General features: G+C 47.9%; 1 protein-coding gene across 2 annotated transcripts in view; it reads right to left on the reverse strand.

Moving 5' to 3' along the window:
* CRMP1 (collapsin response mediator protein 1) overlaps positions 1 to 24,181 on the reverse strand; it is a 63,753-nt gene that overhangs the window by 3,262 nt on the left and 36,310 nt on the right. For both annotated transcript variants that reach the window (XM_061145162.1, XM_061145163.1), the window contains exons 5-13: positions 23,152 to 23,213; positions 21,131 to 21,211; positions 15,344 to 15,412; positions 13,453 to 13,573; positions 10,319 to 10,475; positions 6,169 to 6,310; positions 5,147 to 5,317; positions 1,268 to 1,447; positions 48 to 213 (exon numbers count right to left, since the gene is read on the reverse strand). In XM_061145162.1, the coding sequence (XP_061001145.1) occupies positions 48 to 213; positions 1,268 to 1,447; positions 5,147 to 5,317; positions 6,169 to 6,310; positions 10,319 to 10,475; positions 13,453 to 13,573; positions 15,344 to 15,412; positions 21,131 to 21,211; positions 23,152 to 23,213 (1,149 nt within the window). The remainder of the gene's footprint in view (positions 1 to 47; positions 214 to 1,267; positions 1,448 to 5,146; positions 5,318 to 6,168; positions 6,311 to 10,318; positions 10,476 to 13,452; positions 13,574 to 15,343; positions 15,413 to 21,130; positions 21,212 to 23,151; positions 23,214 to 24,181) is intronic.

Genomic DNA, 24,181 nt, shown 5'->3' on the forward strand with positions numbered 1-24,181 from the left:
TGGGAGCTGCTGCAGGGTGGGGAGCCTTGGCTGCTGTAGTTTCTCACCTGATAAACTGAAGTTGGACTGGTGGAGGTTTCTGATGGGTGGAGGCTGGTGTTTGGAAGGCGAGGATTTGACAGAAGGAGCGGGAGTTGCATATTTGGGTGTGGCTGGCACCTCGTACACAGGCCCGTCATACATGCCCCTGGGAACCCCTTGCAACCCAGAAACCTGAGAGAGGGGTGAGAAGAGCAACTGATCAACAAGATGCACATATGCATTCCCATGTGCAAGAGTGACCTGTGGTCTCCCTGGGAAATGCACAAGTATGCACACACATGCTTGTACACACGCCACACACAGGCACACATACACATGCACTGGCATACCTAAATGCACACACGAAAACACATGTGTGCACACATGTCTATGCATGCACACACCACACTACACATATACACATAATTCACACACATATGTGTATGCGCACACACAAGCCTGGATACACACTAACAAACAGGCATAATACACACACCACATGCATATGCACAATTTACACATGTACATGCCTGCATATATACACTAATACACACATATAATGCACATGTCACACGTGCATACGTACAATCTAACACATATTCATATAAAGACAGGCACGCACACACTCACATGCATACACACACACACACAGAACTTCCTGCAGAACTCCAAAGCCATTTCCAAGAGGAAAACACTCTCCCTGACACCCCCACAAAGACCCCTGAACCGTGGACTGGGGGCATCCGAAGCCATATCTTCACTGTGGATTAGGGGATGTTGGGTAGTTTGTTTGGAAGGTGATCCCAGACAGGAGGAGAGAGGACGAGAGGGTCACCCCTATGGGCAACTGGCTCAGAACAACTACTGAAGCAAACCTCTGCCGAGACCCAGAAGTGAATAGGGCAAGGCACCCAGCCCTCTGCATGGGTTGAGGGTTGCCCCGGGGTACAGAGCCCTGAGCAGAGAAGCTAAAACTTGCAGGGAATTAGGTGGGAGGCTGGGAGCCTGCCAGTGGGCTCAGAGCTGGCCAGGGGTCTGTGGGCGTCTGCTGTAGGTCCTGGGAGACAGCATGTGGCCAGGGACACAAGCAGGTCCCCACTGAGTCAGTGACAGCACCCCAACCTCACACCCACTTCCCTCCACCCCGGCAAAGGTGATGGCGCCGCGACCCCAGTCCTCGGCTCCCTCCTCCTACACAGGAGGAAGGGAAGCTCGGGCAGAGACCCTGGGCCCTCTGCCCCGTCACCTTGTTCCGGATCCTTATACGTTGGTAGAGGTACTCGGGGAAGGGCTTCCTGGGGATGAAGCGGCCCATGCCCTTGTTGACGTTGATGTTGCCATCCTCGAAGACGATCTTGCCCTGGCTGATGACCACCAGCGGGGAGCCGTGGCACTCCATGCCTTCAAAGATGTTGTATTCCACGGCCTGCAGGGCAAGAACCACGGGGTTTAATCAGCTCCCCAGGCTTTTCTCTGCATGAGCCCTGTTCATCCTGAGGGTGATTCTGCTACACAGGCTATTACAGGCATCTTCCAGTGTTTATTCTTTCTGGAAAACACCTTAGGGCTATGCAATATTCCTTTGTACGCTCTTTCATTGGTATAATCAGCCCCTCACTGTTAAACTTACATGTTGCTGGTGGTTTTATACAATCTAACTAATACCCTCTGGGGATCTTGAATGTGAATGGGGTCCCTGGAGTTAGGAAATGCAGCCACTCTGACTAACATGGACAATTTGGGGTCTCATTTTTAAAGACATTCTTTAGGATGGTTTCCTAAAATTAAATTACTGGGTCACAGGGAAATGAGTTTTTGAAAGGCATTCATTGCACACTGCCAAATAATTTTCTGAAGGCATCAGATGAATTGACACGAGGCAACAGGGGACTACTTAGTGATTTCATGTCTATGAAATCCCCTCCAACACTGGGTAAGGTCATTTTTATTTTTTCTGTCTTTTTAAAAAATAGTTTGAAAGACAAATCATTTCCTTAAAACATAACGCATTCCTTTCATAACTCCTAAAGTGAATATAACTAACACCAGCCACACTCTCTGATCATTCAAAAAGTAGGTCATGTAGACAGTAAAAATTCCAATTGAACAAAAGATACATCATTTTAAAAAGCAGGTCTGTCTTCACCCTCAGACTGAGAACCCTGCCTCAGAGTGGCATTTCTCCATTGGGGAATTCTTCTGAGGCTCAGGTTAAATTGCCCACAATGTCACATTCTGTATTTCACAAACACATAGAGTTTTGGCTTTTTCGGTTTTGTTTTTTTACTATTAGTTTTTAATTTTTGGCCACACAGTGTGGTTTGTGGGATCTTGGTTCCCCAACCAGGGATCAAACCTACAGCCTCGGCAGTGAAAATGCAGAGTCCTAACCACTGGACAACCAAGGAATTTCCACAACCACACAGAGTTTTAGAAGCTAATAGAATTGCTTCATTACTTAAAGGTGCTACATGAACAAAGTAAAAATTCAAACCGTACAAACGACTATTATTTATAAAACTGTCGTCACTTCCATGCTGGGCCCCGAGATATTTTCTGTATGTGCATAACTATCTCGTGTTCCAGGTGCTCTGCACACAGGTTTCACTTTTGCTTTTCTTCTTACCTCCGAGAATGTTCCTGTCAGCACATCTCATGGGTTAAAAATGTCTTGACATTCCTTAAAATGCTGAACTGGACTCCACCCCAGGGACATAATCAGTTCAGTTCAGTTGCTCAGTCATGTCTGACTCTTTGCGACCCCAGGGACTGCAGCACACCAGGGACATAATATCATTTACTTATTCAGTTTCCAGGGACAAACATGAGGGTCATTTCCCTGCTTTTGCTAAAAAGCACGATAAACACACATGGGTGTTCACACAGGCATATATGAACATCTTCCTAGACGTGGTGTCTGGGCCAACACGTAAATGGATTTTAACTTAGATTTGCCCTCTGAAAAGGCAGCGCTATTTTCCATTCCCAGTGAAACCCATGAGTCGGCTGGCCTCCTTGTCAGACCTCATCTCTGTCCTCTTAAACCCCTGCATCCCAATCACTGGGGCGGGTGAAAACAGCATTTTACAGCAGTGATTTGTATTCGGCTAATTACACGTAAGGTCAGGTCTGTTTCTGAATGAATAGCAACCCTTTGTGTATTTCTTCTCGTGTCACTGAGTTTTTTGCTCCTTGTTCTATTAAGCTCTTGGTATTTTCCTTAATGGTTTCAAAGGACACATTCAATGTTAAAAAAATTTGTGTATGAGAGCTTGAATAGAATTTATATCCTACTCTTGTGTGAAAATTGTATAAATATTAATTATGTTGAAATAGTTTATAGTGCTTTTCAGGTCTACAATATCCTTCTACTTCTCTATATATTCATTCTATTCATTGTTAAGAGTTTGATGTTGAAACTCCAACTAAAAATCTTATTTTATCTACTTTAAAAAAGTAACTGTAATATATAGTGTAATTATATGTAACCTTGTTCTGTATCTTCCAAGTCTCCTGTAAATGTGTAACCATACTTTCATAATTTAAAGTAAAAATTAAAGTACATTAAAAAAATTTCTCCCTTTGTTTGTATTGCCAATACTTCCCCTGTTCATCTTCTGCCTTTTGATGTCATATAAAGTAATAAGTATTATTACCCGCTGCAATATAAAGGGTTTTTTTTCCTTTGGTTTTATTTGTATGTAGTCGGTGGTCAAACAGACCAGTCTTCCTTCATAGTTTCTAAGTTTTGTGTCTTGCTTAGGTCTTCCCACCTTCAAAAATGATCATTTTTAAAAACGGGTTTCATGTTTAAATTTTCATTTCATCAGGCACCTGCCTGATGCCTTTCATAACTTCATTTCATTTCAGTCTTTGACCCATTTCCATTTGTTTTGCAGTCAAGAGTACAGCAGAGGTCTAGCCCTGTGAGCCAAGTGTTCAAACACAATTGACTGAATAACTGTCTTTGTCTAATTTCAACTGTCTCCCTGGTCGGAAATCAAATTCTTGTATGTGGTCAGTCTATGGCGTGGCTCCCTTTTCTCATCCTCTAATACCGAACTATCCTGATGATTGTAGCTTTATAATAACTGGACTGATTAGCACTGGTTCTTTCATTTTTTCAGAAATGTTTTGGCTATTCTCACATTTTCCATCCAGGAACCCTGTTTTTCTAGTTAAAAAACAACTCCATTACATTTTATGAGAAGATGACTTCAGCTTTATAGATTAAGTTAGAACTGATATTTTTATTCTACTGAATCTTTAGCATAGAAGAAATTGCATTTATGGAACTCTTCAGTTTTGACTGTTTTTGAAACAGGAATTTGATCCCCATTCTGTTGTTCCAAGTGCTCTTTCATTATCTCATAGTAAAGGTATAGATTCTTTATATTGATTTGGAATTAGCCTTAGTGTTTGTGATGGTTTTTAGGTGTGGACTCAGGGCTTCAGGGAAATAATCAGATTGATTTTCTATAAGTAGATGCTAATACTACGCCTTAGATTCTTCGTGGCCACTGCCTCCCAGGACCCAGGCAGATGATCTGTTTTCAGTTTCAACATTTGCTCATCTAATGTGTTTTGAAGTGATCCCGCTAGGCAGTAATTTATAATTTTGTTGAAACATAAATGTGGATTGTAAATGCCAAAAAGCAGTACAAGAAGCAAATCATTAACTCCAGTCAAAACTAGCCAACTGCGCACTCACTCAGCCCAGTATAATCTGTTGTCTTCTTAGTGGAAGGACAGTTAAATGCCATAGTGGCATTCCTCACTTGGGGAATCCTATGAGGCTCAGGTTATATCACCCACATAGTATTAACAGCAGAGTCAGCTGAGAATGCTGCCAGGAACCCCGGAGACGGAGGGAGAAACAGACGAGGGGGAGAGAGAGCAGAGAGAGAGAGAGAGAGATGCTAGAACAGTTCAGCTGAGCCTGCTTCAAACCCTTCTCCCAATCTCTCCAACCAGAGGAGAAATCGGAATGACAGTCATACCAGATATCAGATCACACTCTAATTAGAAAATTCATGAATCATTTTTAACCAGAGGCTCCTAAAATGACCGCAGAGCAAAACCCGTTCACTCAAGGCAGGAGCGTCACTGATAAACCAGGACTTACCGACTTGTGACTCTTGGCTGTTATAGTTTTCACCTTGTCTGGGTCCCAGATGACCACGTCCGCGTCCGAGCCCACGGCAACCCGCCCTTTTCTGGGGTACAGGTTAAAGATCTTGGCTGCGTTGGTGCTGGTAACAGCGACAAACTGGTTCTCATCCATCTTGCCAGTAGCCTGAAGCAGAGATCCGCTGATGAGAAGAGCGGCTCACAGTAGGATCAGAAGGGACAGACAGCACAGATCTAAAGCAGCCAATGTGCATCCTTGTAAGGACTCCGGAATTTCTTCTCCTCTGCCCGCTGAAACCAGGCCACCTTGAAAGAGTGCCAGGGGCCTGGCTTCATCAGAGCGGAGGAGATGTAATTAACCACTCCGAGGTGTGTTAATATTTTCCAAATGGCCATCCTGACATCTGATCAGTTTCACTGGGCCCAAGTATAATTGAAAATAAAAATCTACTGTTTCAAGCGAGTGATCGAGGTGTGACCCAGGGATTCCTTGCGGAACAGGAAGTCTCTGTACCCTGCTCTCAACCCTAACCTCGAACACACACACGCTTTACAAAGTTATCTTTACATGGACTAAAATGTGGCTCAAAACAAAACAAAATATCTTCATCCTTAAAGACTAAAAGACAGCTGCTGTCTTATCTGCACACGCAGAGGATGCTACAGGGCTCGCATTGATTTCCTTTTTTTAAATTAAAAGTTTTTTAAGTTAAAAAGAAATTTTTTTTTTGGCCACATCTCGAGGCATGTGGGATCTTAGTTTCCTGACCAGGGATTGAACCCATGCCCCCTGCATTGGAAGCTTGGAGTCCCAACCACTGGACCACCAGGGAAGTTTCCTCAAGCTTTCCTAAGGGTCCACCTGTTTTCCATGTGCCATCCTGGTACATTCTGCTTCTCCCTTGAAGCAAGAAAGGAAATTTAGGAACCAGAAGGGCCTAACACACTGCTTCGATGGGCCAGGAAGACCAGGAGGGTGTTTCTAGAACATTCCAGGGGGAGACGCCGCCGCCTTACCACCGCCTTGTCCCAGACCACGGTCATGCGCTCCTCTATCCCGTTGACGCCCTCAGGGATCAGAGTGAAGTTGTCCTTGCCCACCGCCTTCTGCGCAGTGCTGTAGGGACAGTGGCCGCTGCCCGTGACCTGCAGGTCTCCACTGGCAAAGGCAAAACAGGGTGGGGTTCAGACCTGAGTTCACACTGAGGATCAGGCTTTGACTTAAACACCCAAGAAGACTGTGAAACTCAAACCTTAATGAGATTCGGGGCACATTATGGGCTTTACTCTGCCAACAAAGGTCCATATAGTCAAAGCTATGGTTTTTCCAGTAGTCATGTACGGATGTGAGAGACCATAAAGAAGGCTGAGTGCCAAAGAATTGGTGCTTTCAAACTGTGGTGCTGGAGAAGACTCGTGAGAGTCCTCTGGACTGCAAGGAGATTAAACGAGTCAACCCTAAAGGTAATCAACCCTGAATATACATTGGAAGGACTGATGCTGAAGCTGAAGCTCCAATACTTTGGCCACCTAATATGAAGAGCTGACTCACTGGAAAAGACCCTGATGCTGGGAAAGATTGAAGGCAGGAGGAGAAGGGGACGACAGAGGATGAGATGGTTGGATGGCATCACCGACTTGATGGGCATGAGTTTGCACAGTCTCTGGGAGATAGTAAAGACAGGGAAGTCCATGGGGTCCCAAAGAGTCAGACATGACTGAGCAACTGAACAATAGGCTTTACTGGGAGACACCACAAGGTCCATTGGCCTTTGATATCTGGTTGAAGACTGGAAAGAGACCTGGGCGTCAGGAGTAGGTTCTGTGTGAGTGTGGACTCTGGGTAAGGCTCCCCAGGTCAGCCTTTTCCTCCCGCCCTAAAACAGGTCCTGGGGTGCTGGTCTGTTCTTTTCCTTTTTAAAATATTTTGGAGTATAGTTGATTTACAATGTTGAGCTTCTGCTGTATATCAAAGTGAGTCAGTTATACATATACATATAGACTTTTTAAGGTTCTTTTCCCACATAGGTCATTACAGAGTATTGAGTAGGGTTCCCTGAGCTATGCAGTAGATCCTTATCAGTATCTATTTTATACTAGTGTCTGTATGTCGACCCCAACCAATCTCCCAATTTATCCCTCCCTTTTCCCTTTGGAAGCCATGTTTGTTTCCTACATCGTGAAAACATCTATCCTGCGTCTGTTTCTGCTTTCAGTATCATATGATGTTCACTTTTCTCTGTCTTACTTCACTTAGTATGATAATCTCTAGGACCATCAGTGCTGCTGCAAATGGCATCATTTCCCTCTTAGTGGGTATGTTTTCACCCCTCGGAGAGAGAGTTCACAGTGCCCCCTAGATGCAGTATCCATGCAGGAACTTGCTGAGAACAGAAGCTACTAAAGATGAACAGGTGACTCTCCTTCCACTCTGCATCTCACTAGACCTCTGAACAACCCTTTGACTTTACAAATCCAACAGGTCTGCTTTTAAATCCCGGACCTGCCACCTCCTGGTCAGGTAAGTCACTCCTCTTTTCCACATGCATAAAACGGAGAAGAGAATACAACCTTCCATCCAGGGTCACTCTGAGGAGCCAGTGAGCTACTCGCCTGGCACTCAGGAGGTGTCAAAGATGCTAACTCCCTTGTTTCTCTCTCCTTCCTCCATCAACCTCTTCTCTTTGAGTGCTCGGTGAATTTTATGTTATGTGAATTTTATCTCAAGGTTTAAAAAAAGAAAAAAAAAAACCCTGAGTGCAGCCAATGAATGAATGAATATATAAATAAGTGAGTCAAACACCTAGCCTCCAGCACATGCCTGTGAGTCTCATGGAGTTAGGGATGTTTGTGCTGGAAGGAAGGTCACGCCCCTGGCCTCATATCCCTGCCAGGTCACATGGGAAAACATAAAGTGCTGCCACAGGTCATCCTTCTGTAAGGCTGGTGTTTCTGTGCTGCGCCCGAGGGACAAAATGCTATTTGTTGATTTGTTGATTGTAATAAAGTGACACAAGCTCACTGGGTTTGCTCTTTCGTCCCTCAGGCGTTGGAGAGGAAATACTTTGGGACTATGTGATGAGCCCCAAACTGGCATCTAAATCAATGTGATAAATGGAGCGTTATTTTGTGATTTCCAATGAGGGCAGAGGCCAGCCTCTAGTTCAGGGCCCCAGGCACGTGAGCAATCATCTAGACATACAAAAGTATATTCAGATGTGATATTCACTCATTTATTCAACAAAGGTGTATGGTCCTGTGCCTGGCATAGTCTTAGGCAATGGGGATGCACCTACAAGCAGAAAGAGACAAATGTCTGTGTTCATTTGTTGACATTCCGGTGCAGGGTGAAGAAGTCAGGAACATACAGTCTATCAGGAGAATGAGTACCAGGGTGTGTGGGGTAGCACTGGGGTTGCCATTTTTCAGAAGATGATTCGAACTCTCTGAGAAGAAACCTTCCAGCAAGGAGCAAATCAGAAGATGAGTAAGAAAAGACTGCTAGGCAGGGGGAGAGTGAATGCAAAGGCCCTGTGGCACCATCCTGCCTGGGGTACATTTAGCTTGAGACCAGTGGGCTGGACCGGGAGAGTCGAGGGGAGAGGAAGGCCAGGGAGGGCCAGGCAGTGTTAGTGAGGAGTGAGGGTCAGATCAGGTTCAGCCCTGAGGCACATCATGGGAACATGGGTTTCACTTCAAGAGGAGAGAACCCTGGAGGTCTCCTGGCCAAGGGATAGCTTGGTCTGACTGAAGTTTTAAAATTTCTCAGCATCTAGTGAGAACAGGCTGTGATGCGATGAGGGTATAGAAGAGGCCACATGGAAATAAAAGAGGCCACTCGGGAGGTGAGAGATGATGGTCCTTGAGCCAGGATGGCTGCAGCCAAAGAGGAGGAAGTGGCCAGATTCCAGGACCTTTGGTCCATGTCCTGCCTTGTCCTGAGACGGGCAAGATCTGGGGAGCAGCAGCTCCCCGGGGGAAGATCAGGAGTTTGTTTTGGATTTGGATCTGCCCACCAGACTTCAGGCTGCAGACTCTGAATAAGTGATTGGATGTGTAAGTCATGGGCCACTGCATCCTTTTTGGGGAAAAGGAATTTGAATGCTGGGTAGACAGCCTCACCCCCTTAAGGCTCCTTCTGATTAGAAGCTCCTTCTTATCCTCACCCATAAGGCAAACTCTTATGCATCTCCTAGCTCCAGGCCTGATGCCACTTCCTCCAGGAAGCCTTCCAAGCTTGCATCTCCATTCCAGAGCAGCTTGCACCCCTCACCACTTAGCCTTCTCCTGTGGCCTCAAGTATTCTCCCCTCACACTGGCGGACAGCAGAGAAGGGACTGAAGGAGCTGTGCTCCTACTATGTGCAGGAAGCAGACTGGAATGCACTGGCCGCTGCAAACCTTGAATTCCAGGCCTTTTGCCTACACTACCTCACACCCAGCTCTGCAGTAGTTACTGTGTTCTCCCTACTCTGCTGATGAGCCAACTGAGGCAGAGATAGTACAGGTTAGGTGACACGACCAGGCTGACACAGGCAATCAGGGGATGAGACAGGGCTGGGATCCTGGTCTCACATTCCTAATTCTGGGTGCTTCCTAATGCACCCCAGTGCCGGGTACACAGAAGGTGCTTAAATATTGCTGACTGAATGGCAGGTGACCTATAAACTTGAATAGAACAGTTTACTGATTAAAAGGCCTGAAAGTGTTAAGATGCTCAGTTGTATCCGACTCTTTGTGACCCCATGGACTGTAGCCCGCCAAGCTCCTCTGTCCATGGGATTCTCAAGCAAGAATACTGGAGTGGGTTGCCCTTCCCTTCTCCAGGGGATCTTCCTGATCCAGGGATTGAGTTGGATCTCCTGCATTGCAGGCAGGTTCTTTACCATCTGAGACACCAGAGAAGCCCCAAAGGCCCCAAGGCTTGCTGTAAACTATGAGGAGCTTTGTTCTGAGGTCTCCCGGGTGCCCAGCCCAAGGTCCGCTCACAAATGTGCCTGAGGCAGTTGCGAGCTTCAGCCCTTCAACCTGCCCAAAGGCCCCGCCCACCTGCCAAGCCCCGCGACCCCGCCCACTTGCCAAGCCCCTGAGACCCCGCCCACCTGCCCAGCCCCGAGACCCCGCCCACCTGCCCAGCCCCAGGACACCTGCCACCTCAGGGCTCTCACCAGGCCAGTAGGGAGGTCAAATAGTCAGGCGTGGTGGGGTCCGGGCTCAGGGGAGGGGAGGTCACGAAGGCCGCCGCCTTGGCCCAGTTCTTGCTCCAGTAATGGGTGCCATCCGTCCCCAGACTGGCAGCGATGGGTTCCCCAAAAACGAGGGGGCCTGGGGAGGCAAAAAGACACGCATGGTTGACAGTGGATGGTCTCTCGTGGGAGATGTGGATGCAGGAAAATGGAATCTCAGAGGCCGGCTAATGAGACTGGGGATAAATCACACCCGTCCTCTCCACCAGGCTTCACCACACACACCCCAGAGCCCCAGCGCCCGGGCACCAGGCATTCAGCACCCGCTGTCCCACTCAAGTGACCCTGTGGACCGCCAATGCTTTCAGCACTGGGATCTGATCATTATCTCCGTTTAAGATGGTCAATCGAGGAACAGACGCCTGATGTGCTGTCTTCCATGGGTTCTGCCAGGAGCAGATCTTCAAGTGAAAAATCAAGTTCAAGCATTTTATCTGGAGGTGATTCCAGGAAACAACTCGGCAGGCATGGAGGACGTGACATAGGCCAAGAGACGCCAAGGACAGGTGAGTGAGCACCCAGTCATGGCTGTGGGCGCCCACAGCTCAGTGCCCTGGGGGCTCCAGGCCTCAGGGCCATTCCACCATGCGGAGCGAGGGAACCAGGGTGTGCAGCCACCAAGCCACTGCTGGGGGGCTCCTTGCTGAGCACTCAGTTTCCAGGGAGGGGCCAGAGGTGTTTCTGCTAGAACAAAACCCACAGGCAAAGTCTCAGACTTAGTGAGAATTCCTGCAGCTGAGGAAGTGCCAAGGGGACCTGGGCCCATGGCTCTGTGGCATGTGCCCGGGGCCACACTGCTGGCGAGTGGGAGGGAGGCTTTGGTCTGCAGCAGCCCGGCTCTGGGATGGTGCCACCCAACAGCAGTGGTGGGACTGTCCTGTGCCAAGCTGTCCAGGGCAGGAGCCACCAGCCACATGTGGCCCTGGAGCACGAGAAGCAGGGCTAATGCCACTGTTGTTGAGTCGCTCAGTGGTGGCTGACACTTTTGAGACCCCCGTGGGATTTTCCTGGCAACATGACTGGAAGCAGGATGTCATTCCCTTCTCCAGGGGATCTTCCTGACCCAGGGATCGAACCCGCATCTCTGAATCTCCACTGTTCGCAGGCAAATTCTTTACCACTGAGCCACCAGGGAAGCAACTAAAGAGCCAACTTAAACACTGTATTTAATTTTGCTTCATTTAAACTGAAACAGCCGTGCATAGCTGGTGGTCACCTTATTTCTTGGCAGCTCCAGGACCTGCGGGCGTAGCCACCTGGCATGCTTACTTCTGCTTCTAAGTCCCTGTTACCACTCTGAGCCACAGTTTCCTCATCTTTTAACCCGAAGCTGGTCCTCAGCAAGCTGAGCTGGCCTAGCATGCTATCAACACCTCCACTCGTCAGCTTGCCCTTAAAATACTAAAACCAGGTATTTGGGGTTCAAAACTGCTCTGTCTCAGGACCTCCCTGGTGGCCCAGTGGTTAAGAATCAGCCTTCCAATGCAAGGGATGCAAGTTCAACCCCTGGTTGGGGAACTAAGATCCCACCTGCAGAGGGACAGCCGAGCTGCAACTAATGAGATCATGCACAACATAAGATCTTGTACGATGCAGCTGGGACCTCACACAGCCACACAAGTAATTTTTTTTTAAAAGCTGCTCTGTTCCATATGAAAACCACCAGCCGCATTGTGGCTTTCAGGCGTTTGGAGTTGGTCCAAGATGAGACGTGCTGAAAGGGTGACATACACACTAGACTTTAAAGATGGTACAGAAAAAATAATGCCAAATATCCTGTTAGTACTTTTATCTTGACTACATGTGGAGTGAATATTTTGGACATATTAGGTGAAACATCAGGTTGACCAACAAGTTCGTTTTGATTTTTCTGTCAAATCTTATGGGAAAAACTCTGACATTTTTGGTCAACCCAGTAACATATATTATTAAAGATTTTTAAGACCAGAGCCACTTGCACTTTCTATGAAGGGTTCCTGTAAGAGGGGGAAGTCCTCTGGGTACAGAGGGTGGTGGATGCTGTCAGGGCTGTGTTGCTCTTGCTGATTTTCACCTGGCCACCCCATCTGACCCACAGCTCCCCATCAACCTCATACGACTCCCAGCGCATGGATGGGGTGAACTTTGTCTGGGTGGCAAATGTCCTTGGTGAATGTCCACAAGAATCAAAGAGTCTAGCCACTGTCTCCGTGTGACATGTGCTACCATCATTCTCTCTCTCTCCTCTGTACATCTGCCATTCTCTCTCTCTCTCCATCTCTCTTGCCCTGATTTTGTTAAGGAAGGCTCCTCTGGGCAACCTTCCTCACTCTCGACCTGCTGGTTGTTGGGAGCTGTGGGCCTCAATCATAAGGCCTGGACAATGCACTTGGACGCCTCCTCCGAGTCTCCTGGGGAAGGGCCATTGAGCCGTTCAGAGAGGGTAAGTAGTGTGTCCAAGTCTTAGAGCTGGAGGCGGACTTCCTGCCTCACTCCCCTGATGTCCAGCACGGGGCTGTCCCCCAGACTCTCTGGCTTCTGGAACAACATCTTCCTCCTTCCCAACCTACAGCTGAGGCTCTGTGTGGGCCCCACGGTGGAGCCTAGGTGCACGTGCCCACCAAGAGGCCCTGGACGGGGGACCCAGGATGAAGGGCCCAGACAGAGGAGCAAAAAGAAGGCAGGGAAGACCCAGGAGCTGATGCAGCCCCAGCTCCATCACTGCCTTGATGTGAAACCCTGGAGAGAACTTGGAACTCTTCACAGACCTATAAAATACATGGTCTCATGTGACCTACACAGGAGGATAATCACCTTAACTACAAATGGAGAAAATGAGGCTCAGAACACCACTTACCTGGGGCCCTTGGCACATCAGGAATCAAACCTAAAACCAACCACACATGTGGCATCTGCCCACCGTCCAGCTCCCTTTTCAACCTGTTCTACGGAGCTCAGGCTGGGGACAGCTGGCAGAAGGTCTCTGTCCTGGGCAAGAGCTCCACTGGTGAACTTGAACCTGTTGGACACGCCCCTTCCTCACACCCAGCAGAGATCCCTGGTGCTGGGCTGCATACCTTTCTTCCTGGCCAGGGTGATGATGTCCGCCGCGCTCTTACTCATCACCTTGGTGATGTACACAGGGCAGTTGATCCGGCCCGCGATGGTGATGGCCCGGAACACGGCCTCGGCCTCCAGCTGCGGACACAGTGAACACACAGGTTAAGAGGGGAGGGGTGGGGGGCACCACCCACCCTGAGCACCCAGGGCCCTTCCCGATCAGCCTTCCTCGATTCTCCTTCATGAAGTGTGGTCAGAGGGAAATCTATCACATTGAGGAAGGAAGACACTGTAGATTTTCAAAAAGGGGGAAAAAAAAAAGTCAATGTATTCAGCTAGAGGGCTGGAAGGCAGAATTGTGGTATTTGCATGCTTGGCAGTGCTCTGAATGCTGTCAGAAGATCACCTAAGCGGAACAGGCCATCAGAAGGTTCCCACGCTGCTCACATGCTTGGTTGCCGTTGTTCACTCAGTCATGTCTGACTCTTTGTGACCCCATGGACCACAGCACACCAGGCTTCCCCATCCTTCACCATCTCCCAGAGCTTGCTCAAACTCATGTCCATTGAGTCAGTGATGCCATCCAACCATCTCACCCTCTGTCGCCCTCCTCTCCTCCTGCCTTCAATCTTTCCCAGCATCAGGGTCTTTTCCAACAGGTCAGCTCTTCGCATCAGGTGGCCAAAATATTGGAGCTTCAGCATCAATCCTTCCAATAAGAATTCAGGATTGATTTCCATTAGGATGGACTGGTTGGATCTCCTTGCAGTTCAAGGGACTCTCAAGAGTCTTCTCCAGCACCACAGTTCAAAAGCATCGATTCTTCAGTGTTCAGCCTTCTTTCTGGTCCAACTCACATGCCTGGAGGTGGTTACTTATAAAATTCCTGACATCAGGGAACACAGGTGTCCCCATGCATTCCTTCCTTCATTTGTTCAACAACCATGTGAAACTATGTGCTATGAGGTTTGGTCTCTGTACCCCCTAGACCAGTACTTCTAGAATAAAAGAACCAGTGATGTTTTTATTGTCTTGTTTTTAATTTCCAATTGGTTGGAGGCCCACACATGGCTCTGCTGCTCTTGGCTGGCAAGGAGCCCAAGCCACGGCCACGTGCCGGGAAAGCAGCCACACCCAGAGGAGTCCCCACGCTGCTCACATGCCTAGAGGTGGTGGCAACATAACATGCTATAAAGGTTTATAAACACTGTCTCCGGTCTGTCCTGGTCTCACCAGGGACGGGGAACCCAGCTCATGGGCATGGACCTCACGTCTGGAGCACTGGGCCAGTTCAGGAATCCTTGGGGTAAGGAGTCTGTGTATTCATGTGTCATGTCCCATGTTCTGGACCAACCCAGAGCGGAGATCAGGGAAGACTGCTAATGACCTGATGAGACATCAGAAAATGCTGGGCACCCATTCTGTCCAATGTTCAATCTGCTTGCCTTCCTAATGTCCCCGCTACACACACACACACACACACACACACACACACACATGCACCCTATCACTCACTCCTTGGGGAATCTGTCAAGTCTTAGAGTATAGCAGACAGGAGGCCTGTGCAGAGGCAGTGATTTGGAACTCATTCTGCCTGGGACATGGGGCTCCACTTTCCTGTCATCAAATACCCTAAGTGCTCAGTCATGATTCTGAAGTGTCCATGAGGCCTTGGTGGGAAGTTCCTGGGTCCTGGGAGAGGCAGAGCCTTTCCCAGTTCTTCTGATGGATCTGCAGCCCCCAGAGCTCCCGAGCCCCAGGGCAGACCCTGGAGAAGACCACACATGCTGAGATGCTCATATGGGGAATGGGATAGGGGCAGGGGCTCTAGCCAGCTGTTCCAGCTGGAACAGCATCGGGGTAAGCTCTCAACTATGTCAGAGTCACACCCAGCAGAGGCTCCTTTACCTCTTCAGGTCTGCTCAGAGCATGGCCCTCAGGACCCGTGATGCCCATCTCTAAGATCCGCTTCTGTTCCTATAAGACAAGAACGAACGAGTCAGTGATGGCAGAATGCCAGAGCCAGGCAAGGCCAGTCCTCCAACCCCGTCAGACAGATGGGAGAGCTGAGCCCAGGAGGAGGACTGGACCATGTGGGGTCTGGACCGTGTGGGGTCTAACGGCTGGGGACACCCACAGCTTCTCTGCCCCCCTCACTCCCGGGGCCCACCTTCCCCCTTTGCAATATCCCCATCCACAGGTGCTCTGTTCAGCCCCATGGGACCAGTGAGAGGAAGCAAGATTGTAAGAAATGAACTTCAAAGTCCACGCCCGACTCTCCCAACTTCCAAGTCTCTGCTGCACAACAAGAGAGAAGGAAGCAGGTGGTGTGTGGGTGCGACACGGATGCGGGGATGTGGAAACCAAAGAGCCGGCAACCGGGCGTCCAGTTCCAGACCTGAGCATGTGTGTGACTTTGGGCACACTGGCCACGCTCTCGTGAGACTCAGTCTCCTTTCTTTCATTAAAAATCGAAGTATAGGTGATCTACAAGGTTGTGTTAGCTTTAGGGGCACAGTAAAGGGACTTATTGGAAGAATTAATGCTGAAACTGAAACTCCAATACCTTGGCCACCTGATGGGAAGAACTGACTCCTTAGAAAAGACGCTGGTGCTGGGAAAGATTGAAGGCAGGAGGAGAAGGGGACAACAGAGGATGAGATGGTTGGATGACATCACCGACTTAATGGACATAAGTTTGAGCAAGCTCCAGGAGTTGGCAATGGGCAGGGAGGCCTGGCATGCTGCAGTCCATGGGGTTGCAAAGAGTCAGACACGACTGAGCGACTGAACTGAACAGAAAGTGATTTTCAATTCCGTTATAGTTCAGTTGCTCAGTCGTGTCTAACTCTTTGCGACTCCATGAACCACAGCACGCCAGACCTCCCTGTCCATCACCAACTCACGGAGTCCACCCAAACCCATGTCCATTGAGATAGTGATGCCATCCAACCATCTTATCCTCTGTCGTCCCCTTCTCCTCCTATCCCCAATCTTTCCCAGCATCAGGGTCTTTTCCAATGAGTTAGCTCTTCGCATCAGGTGGCCAAGGTATTGGAGTTTCAGCTTCAGCATCAGTCCTCCCAATGAACACCCAGGACTGATCTCCTTTAGGATGGACTGGTTGGATCTCCTTGCAGTCCAAGGGACTCTCAAGAGTCTTCTCCAACACCACAGTTCAAAAGGATCAATTCTTCTGCACTCAGCTTTCTTTATAGTCCAACTCTCACATCCATACATGACTATTGAAAAAACCACAGCCAAAAGTGATTTAGTTATACACAAAAGGAAAAATCTGAACAAACTTTTTGGCCAACCCAATATATTCCTTTTCAGATTCTTTTTCCTTATAGGTTATTATAAAATACTGAGTAGAATTCCCTGTACTATACAGTAAGTCCTTGTAGGTTATCTGTTCTCTACATAGTAAACTGTATATGTTAACCACAAACTCCTAATTTATCCCTCCCCCTCAATCTTCCCTTTTGGTAACCATACATTTCTTTTCTAATGTCTCTGCAGCTGTTTCTGTTTTGTAAATAAGTTCATTTGCATCATTTTTTTTTTTTTTTAGATTCCACATATAAGCCGTTATCATATGATAATTGTCTTTGTCTGGCTGGCTTCATTACTTCACTTAATATAATCGCTAGGTCCACCCATGCTTGCTGCAAATAGCATTATTTCATTCACCTTCTCTTCTTTACACTGGAAATAACAGTGCCTGCACCTGGAGTTGCTATAATGCATCACCAAGGTGGCAGATGAGAAATGTCTGGATGATATATATGTAGTCTACAGTGTGTATGTGTGTGTATATGTGTGTGTGTGTATATATAGTGTCTAGTGAGAGCTCTTGAATCATCACCCAGCTTTCATTCCCTCTACTGTAGCTTCATCTTTCTGGCACCTATCTTTCTAACAGAAAAGCTCTGCCTCAAACTTATAAATGAAATGGTTCCCTGAGCTAACAGCCTAGATGCGAATCCACTGGCTCCAAGGCTTCAAGATGCCCCCTCCTTAGGAATACTTCAGTATCTCAAGACTGATCTCTTCACATCGCCCAGATGTCAGCTGTGCTGCTGCTATTTTTAACTTCTCCAGTTTCTGTATCACCATTCTGGAACACATTCCTATGAGAAGCCCCAGACCCTATCAATAATTTAAAAAAAAAACATAATTTTCAACTGTGCATTTATGGTTATTAAGCTTGAGTTTATTGTAAGAATATAAGCTGGAAATGATTTCAGATTCAACAGCTGGGGTGGATTTAAGTACAGAACGGAATAATGTCAGCTATTGAAGATGATGTTTACAAGGCATTTTGTAAACTGTTTACAAAAAGATTTATGATATGGAGACATCCCTATAAAAGACTGTTTAAACATCAGTTACTATTTCTGTTGGAAGGAAGGAAAGAGGAGAAAAAGGGAGGGAGGACAAAAGATGAAATAAGGGGGAAAAAAAACGGGTCACAAAAGGCTAGAGAAGGGTTTCTAGTTAACGATCACGGCTGAGCATTATTGTCATTGGAGTGACCACTGGAGTGACCATTATTGTCACTCCATCCTGAAACTCCACTACAGTGACAGAAATGGTACCCAAAAACCAAAAGAATGCAGAGATGTCAAAAACATTTTGGAACTGGGGAAGCAGATGTACAAAAGGTAACATATTTATTGGAGCTGAGAAAACTCAATCTTAAATTAGTAGCAAGAGATTTCCCTGGTGGTCCAGTGGTTAAGACTCTGTACTTCCAACGCAGAAGAACCAGGTTTGATCCCTGGGTGGGCTTTCTGCATAGCTGTTGGTAAAGCATCTGCCCGCAATGCAGGAGACCTGGGTTCAATTCCTGGGTCGGGAAGCTCTCCTGGAGAAGGAAATGGCAACCCACTCTGGTGTTCTTGCCTGGAGAATCCCATGAACACAGGAGCCTGACAGGCCACAATTCATGGGATCGCAAGACTTAGCACTATCTTCCTTTTCTTTCTGGAGAACTTCGATTCTAGATGTTGCGTGGTGAGGCCAAAACACACACACACACACACACACACACACACAATGGCAGCAAGAAAAGCTAAAAAGCCCCATTTAAGAACTGGGGTTCCAGAGGCTTCCTTGGTGGCTCGGTGGTTAAAAAAAAAAAATCTGCCTGCCAATGCAGAGACACGGGTTCAATCCCCGGTCCCGGAAGATCCCACATGCCATGGAGCAACTAAGACTGTGTGCCACAACTACGGAGCCTGCGCTCCAGAGCCTGGGAGCTACAGTTACTGAGCCCATGTGCTGCAACTGCTGAAGCCCATGCTCTGCAACAAGCTAAGCCACCGCAATGAGAAGCCTGCAAACCGTGACTAGAACGTAGCCCCCACCCGCCACAACTAGAGAAAGCCCGTGCACAGCAACGAAGATCCAGCACAGCCAAAAATAAATAATTTTAAAAAGTACTGAGGTTCCAAACTCAACTTCTCGCACACGTTTGATGAGACACAGGTTGGCACACCCTGAAAAGTGGGCAACAGTCACTACAAAAGCTGAATACATGTACCCGCCCCCACCAGCCAGGAATCCTACTCCTAGGTATTTACCAACAGAAATGCGAACATATGTTTAACAACAGACTGAACAAGAATGTTCAAGAAAACTTAACACACAAGAGTCCCAAATTTAAAACAATCCTAATATTAACTCAGACAGTAAAGAATCTGCCTGCAATGCGGGAGACCCAGGTTCGATCCATGGGTTGGGAATATCCCCTGGAGAAGGAAAAAGCAACCCAATTCCAGTATTCTGGCCTGGAGAATTCCATGGACATAGGAGTCCAGCAGGATACAGTCCATGGGGTCCCAAAGAGTCAGACATGACCGAACAAATATAAATAGAAAGAAAAAATAAACTATCAACTGGAGAACAAATTGTGATCTATTCCTGCTGTGTAATTCTATACCATGATGAAAAAGAAAACACTGTGCTTCAGGAAAACATAGGGATGAATCTCACAGACCTAGGACTGAGCGAGGTCAAATGACGTCTCTTTCTCCCTTACTTGGAAGGAAGCCGGCCACCATGATGTAGCTGCCCATGTGTCAGGGAGCCCAGGGGGCCTCTGTCCAACAGCCAGCAAAGAATAGAGGCCATCAGTCTGATAGCTTGTGAGGAACTAAATCCTGGCAACAGCCCTCTGAGCGATGCTGGAAAGGAATTCTGCCCCAGACCAGCCATATGACGACTGCAGCCAGACCCAACACCTTCACTGCAGCCTGTGGAAGACCTTGAGGTCAAAGGCCCAGCCAGGCCACACCTGGACTCTGGACCCCACAGGACCATGACACAGAAGAAGTTTACTGTTTGAGGATGCTAAATTTGGGGCAGGGGGATTGTTATACAGCCACAGAGAACTGAAACAGGTTTTGGTGTACAGAAGGGTTTTACCACGAAAGTAAAAGTTGCTCAGTTGTGTCTGACTCATAGCGAGCGACCCCATGGACTATATATAGTCCATGGAATTCTCCAGGCCAGAATACTGGAGTGGGTATCCTTTTCCTTCTCCTGATGGCTCAGTGGGTAAAGAATCCGCCTGCAATGCAGGAGACACAGGGGATGTGGGTTCATCGCTGGGTCGGGAAGATCCACTGGAGGAGGAAATGGCAACCCACTCTGGTATTCTTACCTGAAAAAATCCCATGGACAGAGGAGCCTGGCAGGCTACAGTCCAACAGTTTGCTAAGAGTCGTGAGTGACTAAGCACACACGTATACATATACACTACTTAGCGTGGCATTAATTACTTTCATTGGACACATCCAAATCTTCTATCCTGATTTGTGGCACCATGATTAACCCAGCCGTTCCCCGACAGGAGATGAAGTGACCCTTCTTGATTTCCTCCTCTTCTTCCCCATCCAATCAATCCAATCTTCTTCCCCATCTACAATCAATTGTAGATCGTGTGCCTTCTCTACCATCCTCTTGCCCCTTCCACCTCCTCTCTGTATCTTCTCTTCATTTCCTTTGAGAATTGCTGGAGTCAACCCAAGCCAGTCAACCTGACCTTATCCTAGTCTCATCAAATTCTCCAGCTCATGGCCAGAATGATCCAAATGGGCTCATGTCTCGCTCTATCCAAAACTTTTGCACGACTACATCAGTCCAACACTGAGCTTTGCATGCACAATATCACTGACCCTCAGATAAACAGCAGGAGCTTTCCTGGGGTAGAGCTCCCTGCCCAATGTCAAAGGGCCAGGAGATGCAGGAGGCTGGGCTGGAACTCTGCACCTAGCCTGTCTTCAGCCCATCATCCCTGCTCCCAAAGCTCCCAAGTCATGGAGGAGGATGAGCAACTCCAGTTTCCATGCCTGTGGCCTCTGGGGTATCCCAGGTGTGCCAAATGCATTTTCTTTTGGATCTTCATTTACTGCACGTGCAAACCCTCCATGGTTCACAGAGCAGTCATGTTATCCCTACTGTACAGATGAGAAAACTGCAATCCAAGAGGCACTCTGGCCTGCCAAAGGCCACACTGCAGACAGTGGTGAGTGACTCACCCAGTGTCTGACATGCCATCCAGCTCTGGGCTTGACCCTTCACTGCCAAGTGACCTGGCTGATAAATGCCTCCATCCCCTCTTCTCATAGCCTTTACAACAAGGAGGAGGAGACTGAGGTGGAAAGGCTGGGAATTCAGACCACTCACCTGAGCTATCAAATCACCATTTTCTGCGTGGACCAGGATCACAGCTCCCAGCCCCTTAAGGAAGGTGAAGGCTTCGTAGAGCTAAGGAGGGATAAACGGGGGTTGGGGTGAGATAGAAATATCACAGCACAAGCATTTGCAAAGACTGCCCTTATTGCTTACACACACAGTTATCCACCTGCCAGGATGCTCCATCCACATCAATGGAACACAGTGTTCAACAAGTGAGCACTGGAATAGATCTCCCCTTAGCCCTACACCCTCCAGATCCAAAAGCAGGAAGTTAAGGTGGGTGGGGGGTGGCAGTGGTGGGGCATAATTGATAAAAGTCACACCAAGGCATGATTATGCCCACAAGTATACCCATGCGGGCCTTTCACTTTCTTTGTGACTTTGCTTCTTTGAAGCATGTAGTTGTTGATGGGGACAACTGCAGCTGAGAAGTTTACTGAAATTGTATAATTAAACCCGCTGAGCCTGTATTGCAACCACCAACAACCACAGGACATGTGTACATCTTTACAAAAATTCCAACCCATGTCATCTTACAAATCACAGTGTCGTTAGCGGGGACCAAGTCCTTTAATAACTGTAATGCCAAGATCACATATATCCTGCCAAGCATCACCTGATTTAGCCAATCCAGGTCCTCCCCACACTGCCCACCACCCTCTTCCAACCCACAAAGGATCTGTAGTCAGACAGTTGTATCTGGTGAGGACCAAAGCCACATGTTCCCTCCTTTTGCCAATCTCAACTTTGTCCTCACTGCATATAAGAAAACACCTCTCTCACCCAGGATGTGTGCTTTTAGGGGTAGACAACAGGTGAGGGAGGCATATGGAGCCATGGAGCACTTTTGAGGACCCACACCCTGAATCTGCTCAGCTCCATTTCTAACCAGGGCTTCAGTGAAACAGACATTAGAATGAAACAGGTGAAAATGTCAATTATGCTAGAGAAACACACACTACTTTTTCCGTGAAACTGATTGAACTTTGAGCCTTTAGGATGCCTTTGATGGTTGCATCAAAGGTTTCCAGGACATCTGGGGGTAAGTTATATCCTGTAACTCCAAATGTCTATTTTGAAAGGGAACACACAGATGCTTCCTCCACTGCACATGAAACCCCATGGTGATCATGACGATCTGCTTATTAATACCCGAATGGCACCTGCTGTGTGCCAGGCACTGCCCTAGAGCTTTACTTGTACGGAATCATTTAATCCTTTGACAACCTATCTTAATGGCAAGTGCCATTAAGAGCCTAAAGCACAGAGAGATTAGGAAATCTGTCCCAGGCTACACAGCAAAGTCGGGGCTTGCTGTCAAGCAGTCTGGCTCCAGCATTCATTCCCTTTGCCACCACACTGCCCCACCTTTTTAACAAGCAAAGAGCAGAGTGATAATAACAAAATCAAACCAGGGGTCCTAGTAGTGAAAGAAGGCCCAGGGCCCAGTAAATTGTAACACTCTGCATCTGTACTCCTCAGAACACTATCTTCCTTGATTCAACTCATCCACATAACAATTGTTTGAGGTTGACAGGGCCAGCAATGATCACGATGATCATGTTGTATAGATGAGAAAATTACAAAAGGATGTGATTTGCAAGTGGCTGGAGGGACAGCAAGGGCTCTGCTCCAAGGCAGACCTAAGGAAATGGTCCCCAAACTCGCCTGAGCCCCAGATTCAACTGCAGAGTTTTTGGGACATACAGATTCCTAAAGCCTAGCCCCAAGCATCTCTGATGGAATCTAAGAGTCTGTGTTTTTAGTGAGCTCTTTACATGAGGCTGAGGACAGGCTGAGTTTGGGAACCACCATGCAGGGGGTCCCCGCCCTATGTCACTCTAGCTGGAATGGAATACAGGGTGATGACTGACAGTTCAGTGTCAGACCCAGGACTTGGACCCAGAGCCCTCCCCGGCCTACTCTGACATCTCTCCTGCCTGCGCTGCCTTACTGACAAGGCGGGTCTATTCCTGCCCCGGGGAGGTGGAGGGTGTACAAGGACCTACCTGGCTATCGGACATTTGGTAGAGATCCTTGTAAGCCATGTAGACTTGGAAGGAATTGACTCCTGTTTCAAGATAAAAAGAGAGCAAAAAATGCATTTAAGAAAAAAAAGAACATGTCTAGCCGGTAAACCAATAAGCACAGTACACAGTGGTAACAACCAAGATGGAAGGGTGCCATCAGAATTCACAGCAGGGGCATCTAAGCTAGCCCGGGGGTGTGGGTGAGGGTCAAAGGGGGTCTCCAGGGAAGGTCACATGTCAGCTGAGTCTGAAAGAGCAGGAAGAGGAAGGGGAAGAAGAAGAAGGAGAGGGGGGAAGGAAGGGGAGGGGAAGCTACCTGGGCTGAGAGGGAGGGGTGTGCATGGCACAGATGGAAGAATGGAAGGACGTTAGATGTGCGGGTGCTACAAAGTATCCTGTGTCAGAAGCAAAAAGATCATGTGCCTTTAAGAAAATTCCCTTACGCTTTTTCATTCTGGCAAAATATACAAAACAAAATTCAGCATCATAACCATTTTAAAGTGTACATTTCAGTGGCATTTAGCGCATTCACGATGCTGTACAGCCATCACTACCGTCTAGTAGAACATGTGCTTTTAAAGCAAGGGAATGACACGATAAGACTTTTTGTCCCAGGAGGACTCTTCTGGAAGGAGGATGGGTGTGCAGAACAGCAGGGAGACATGGAGGTGAGCTGGATGATGCTGAAGGCAAAAGGGACCGGTAAGGTGAGGCTCTGAACCAGGGCAGGAGCTGCAGGGATGGACAGGGAGTGAGAATGTGAAAAGGCTGAAATGACAGGACGCACTGTGCAGTCAGAGGTGGGGGAGCAGGGGAGGTGGGGAGAGCACTGCTCCTAATACGCCTTCAAGTGGCCTCGGGACAGGGACCACATCTGATACGTTATTTCACCTTCCACACCCACAACATGTGCTGAAAAGAGTCAACTCACTGGAAAAGACCCTAATGCTGGGAAAGACTGAGGGCAGGAGAAGTGGGTGAGAGAGGATGAGATGGTTAGATGACATCA

This window comes from Dama dama, chromosome 6, assembly GCF_033118175.1.
Source record: "Dama dama isolate Ldn47 chromosome 6, ASM3311817v1, whole genome shotgun sequence".
NCBI classification, from domain to species: Eukaryota; Metazoa; Chordata; class Mammalia; order Artiodactyla; family Cervidae; genus Dama; species Dama dama.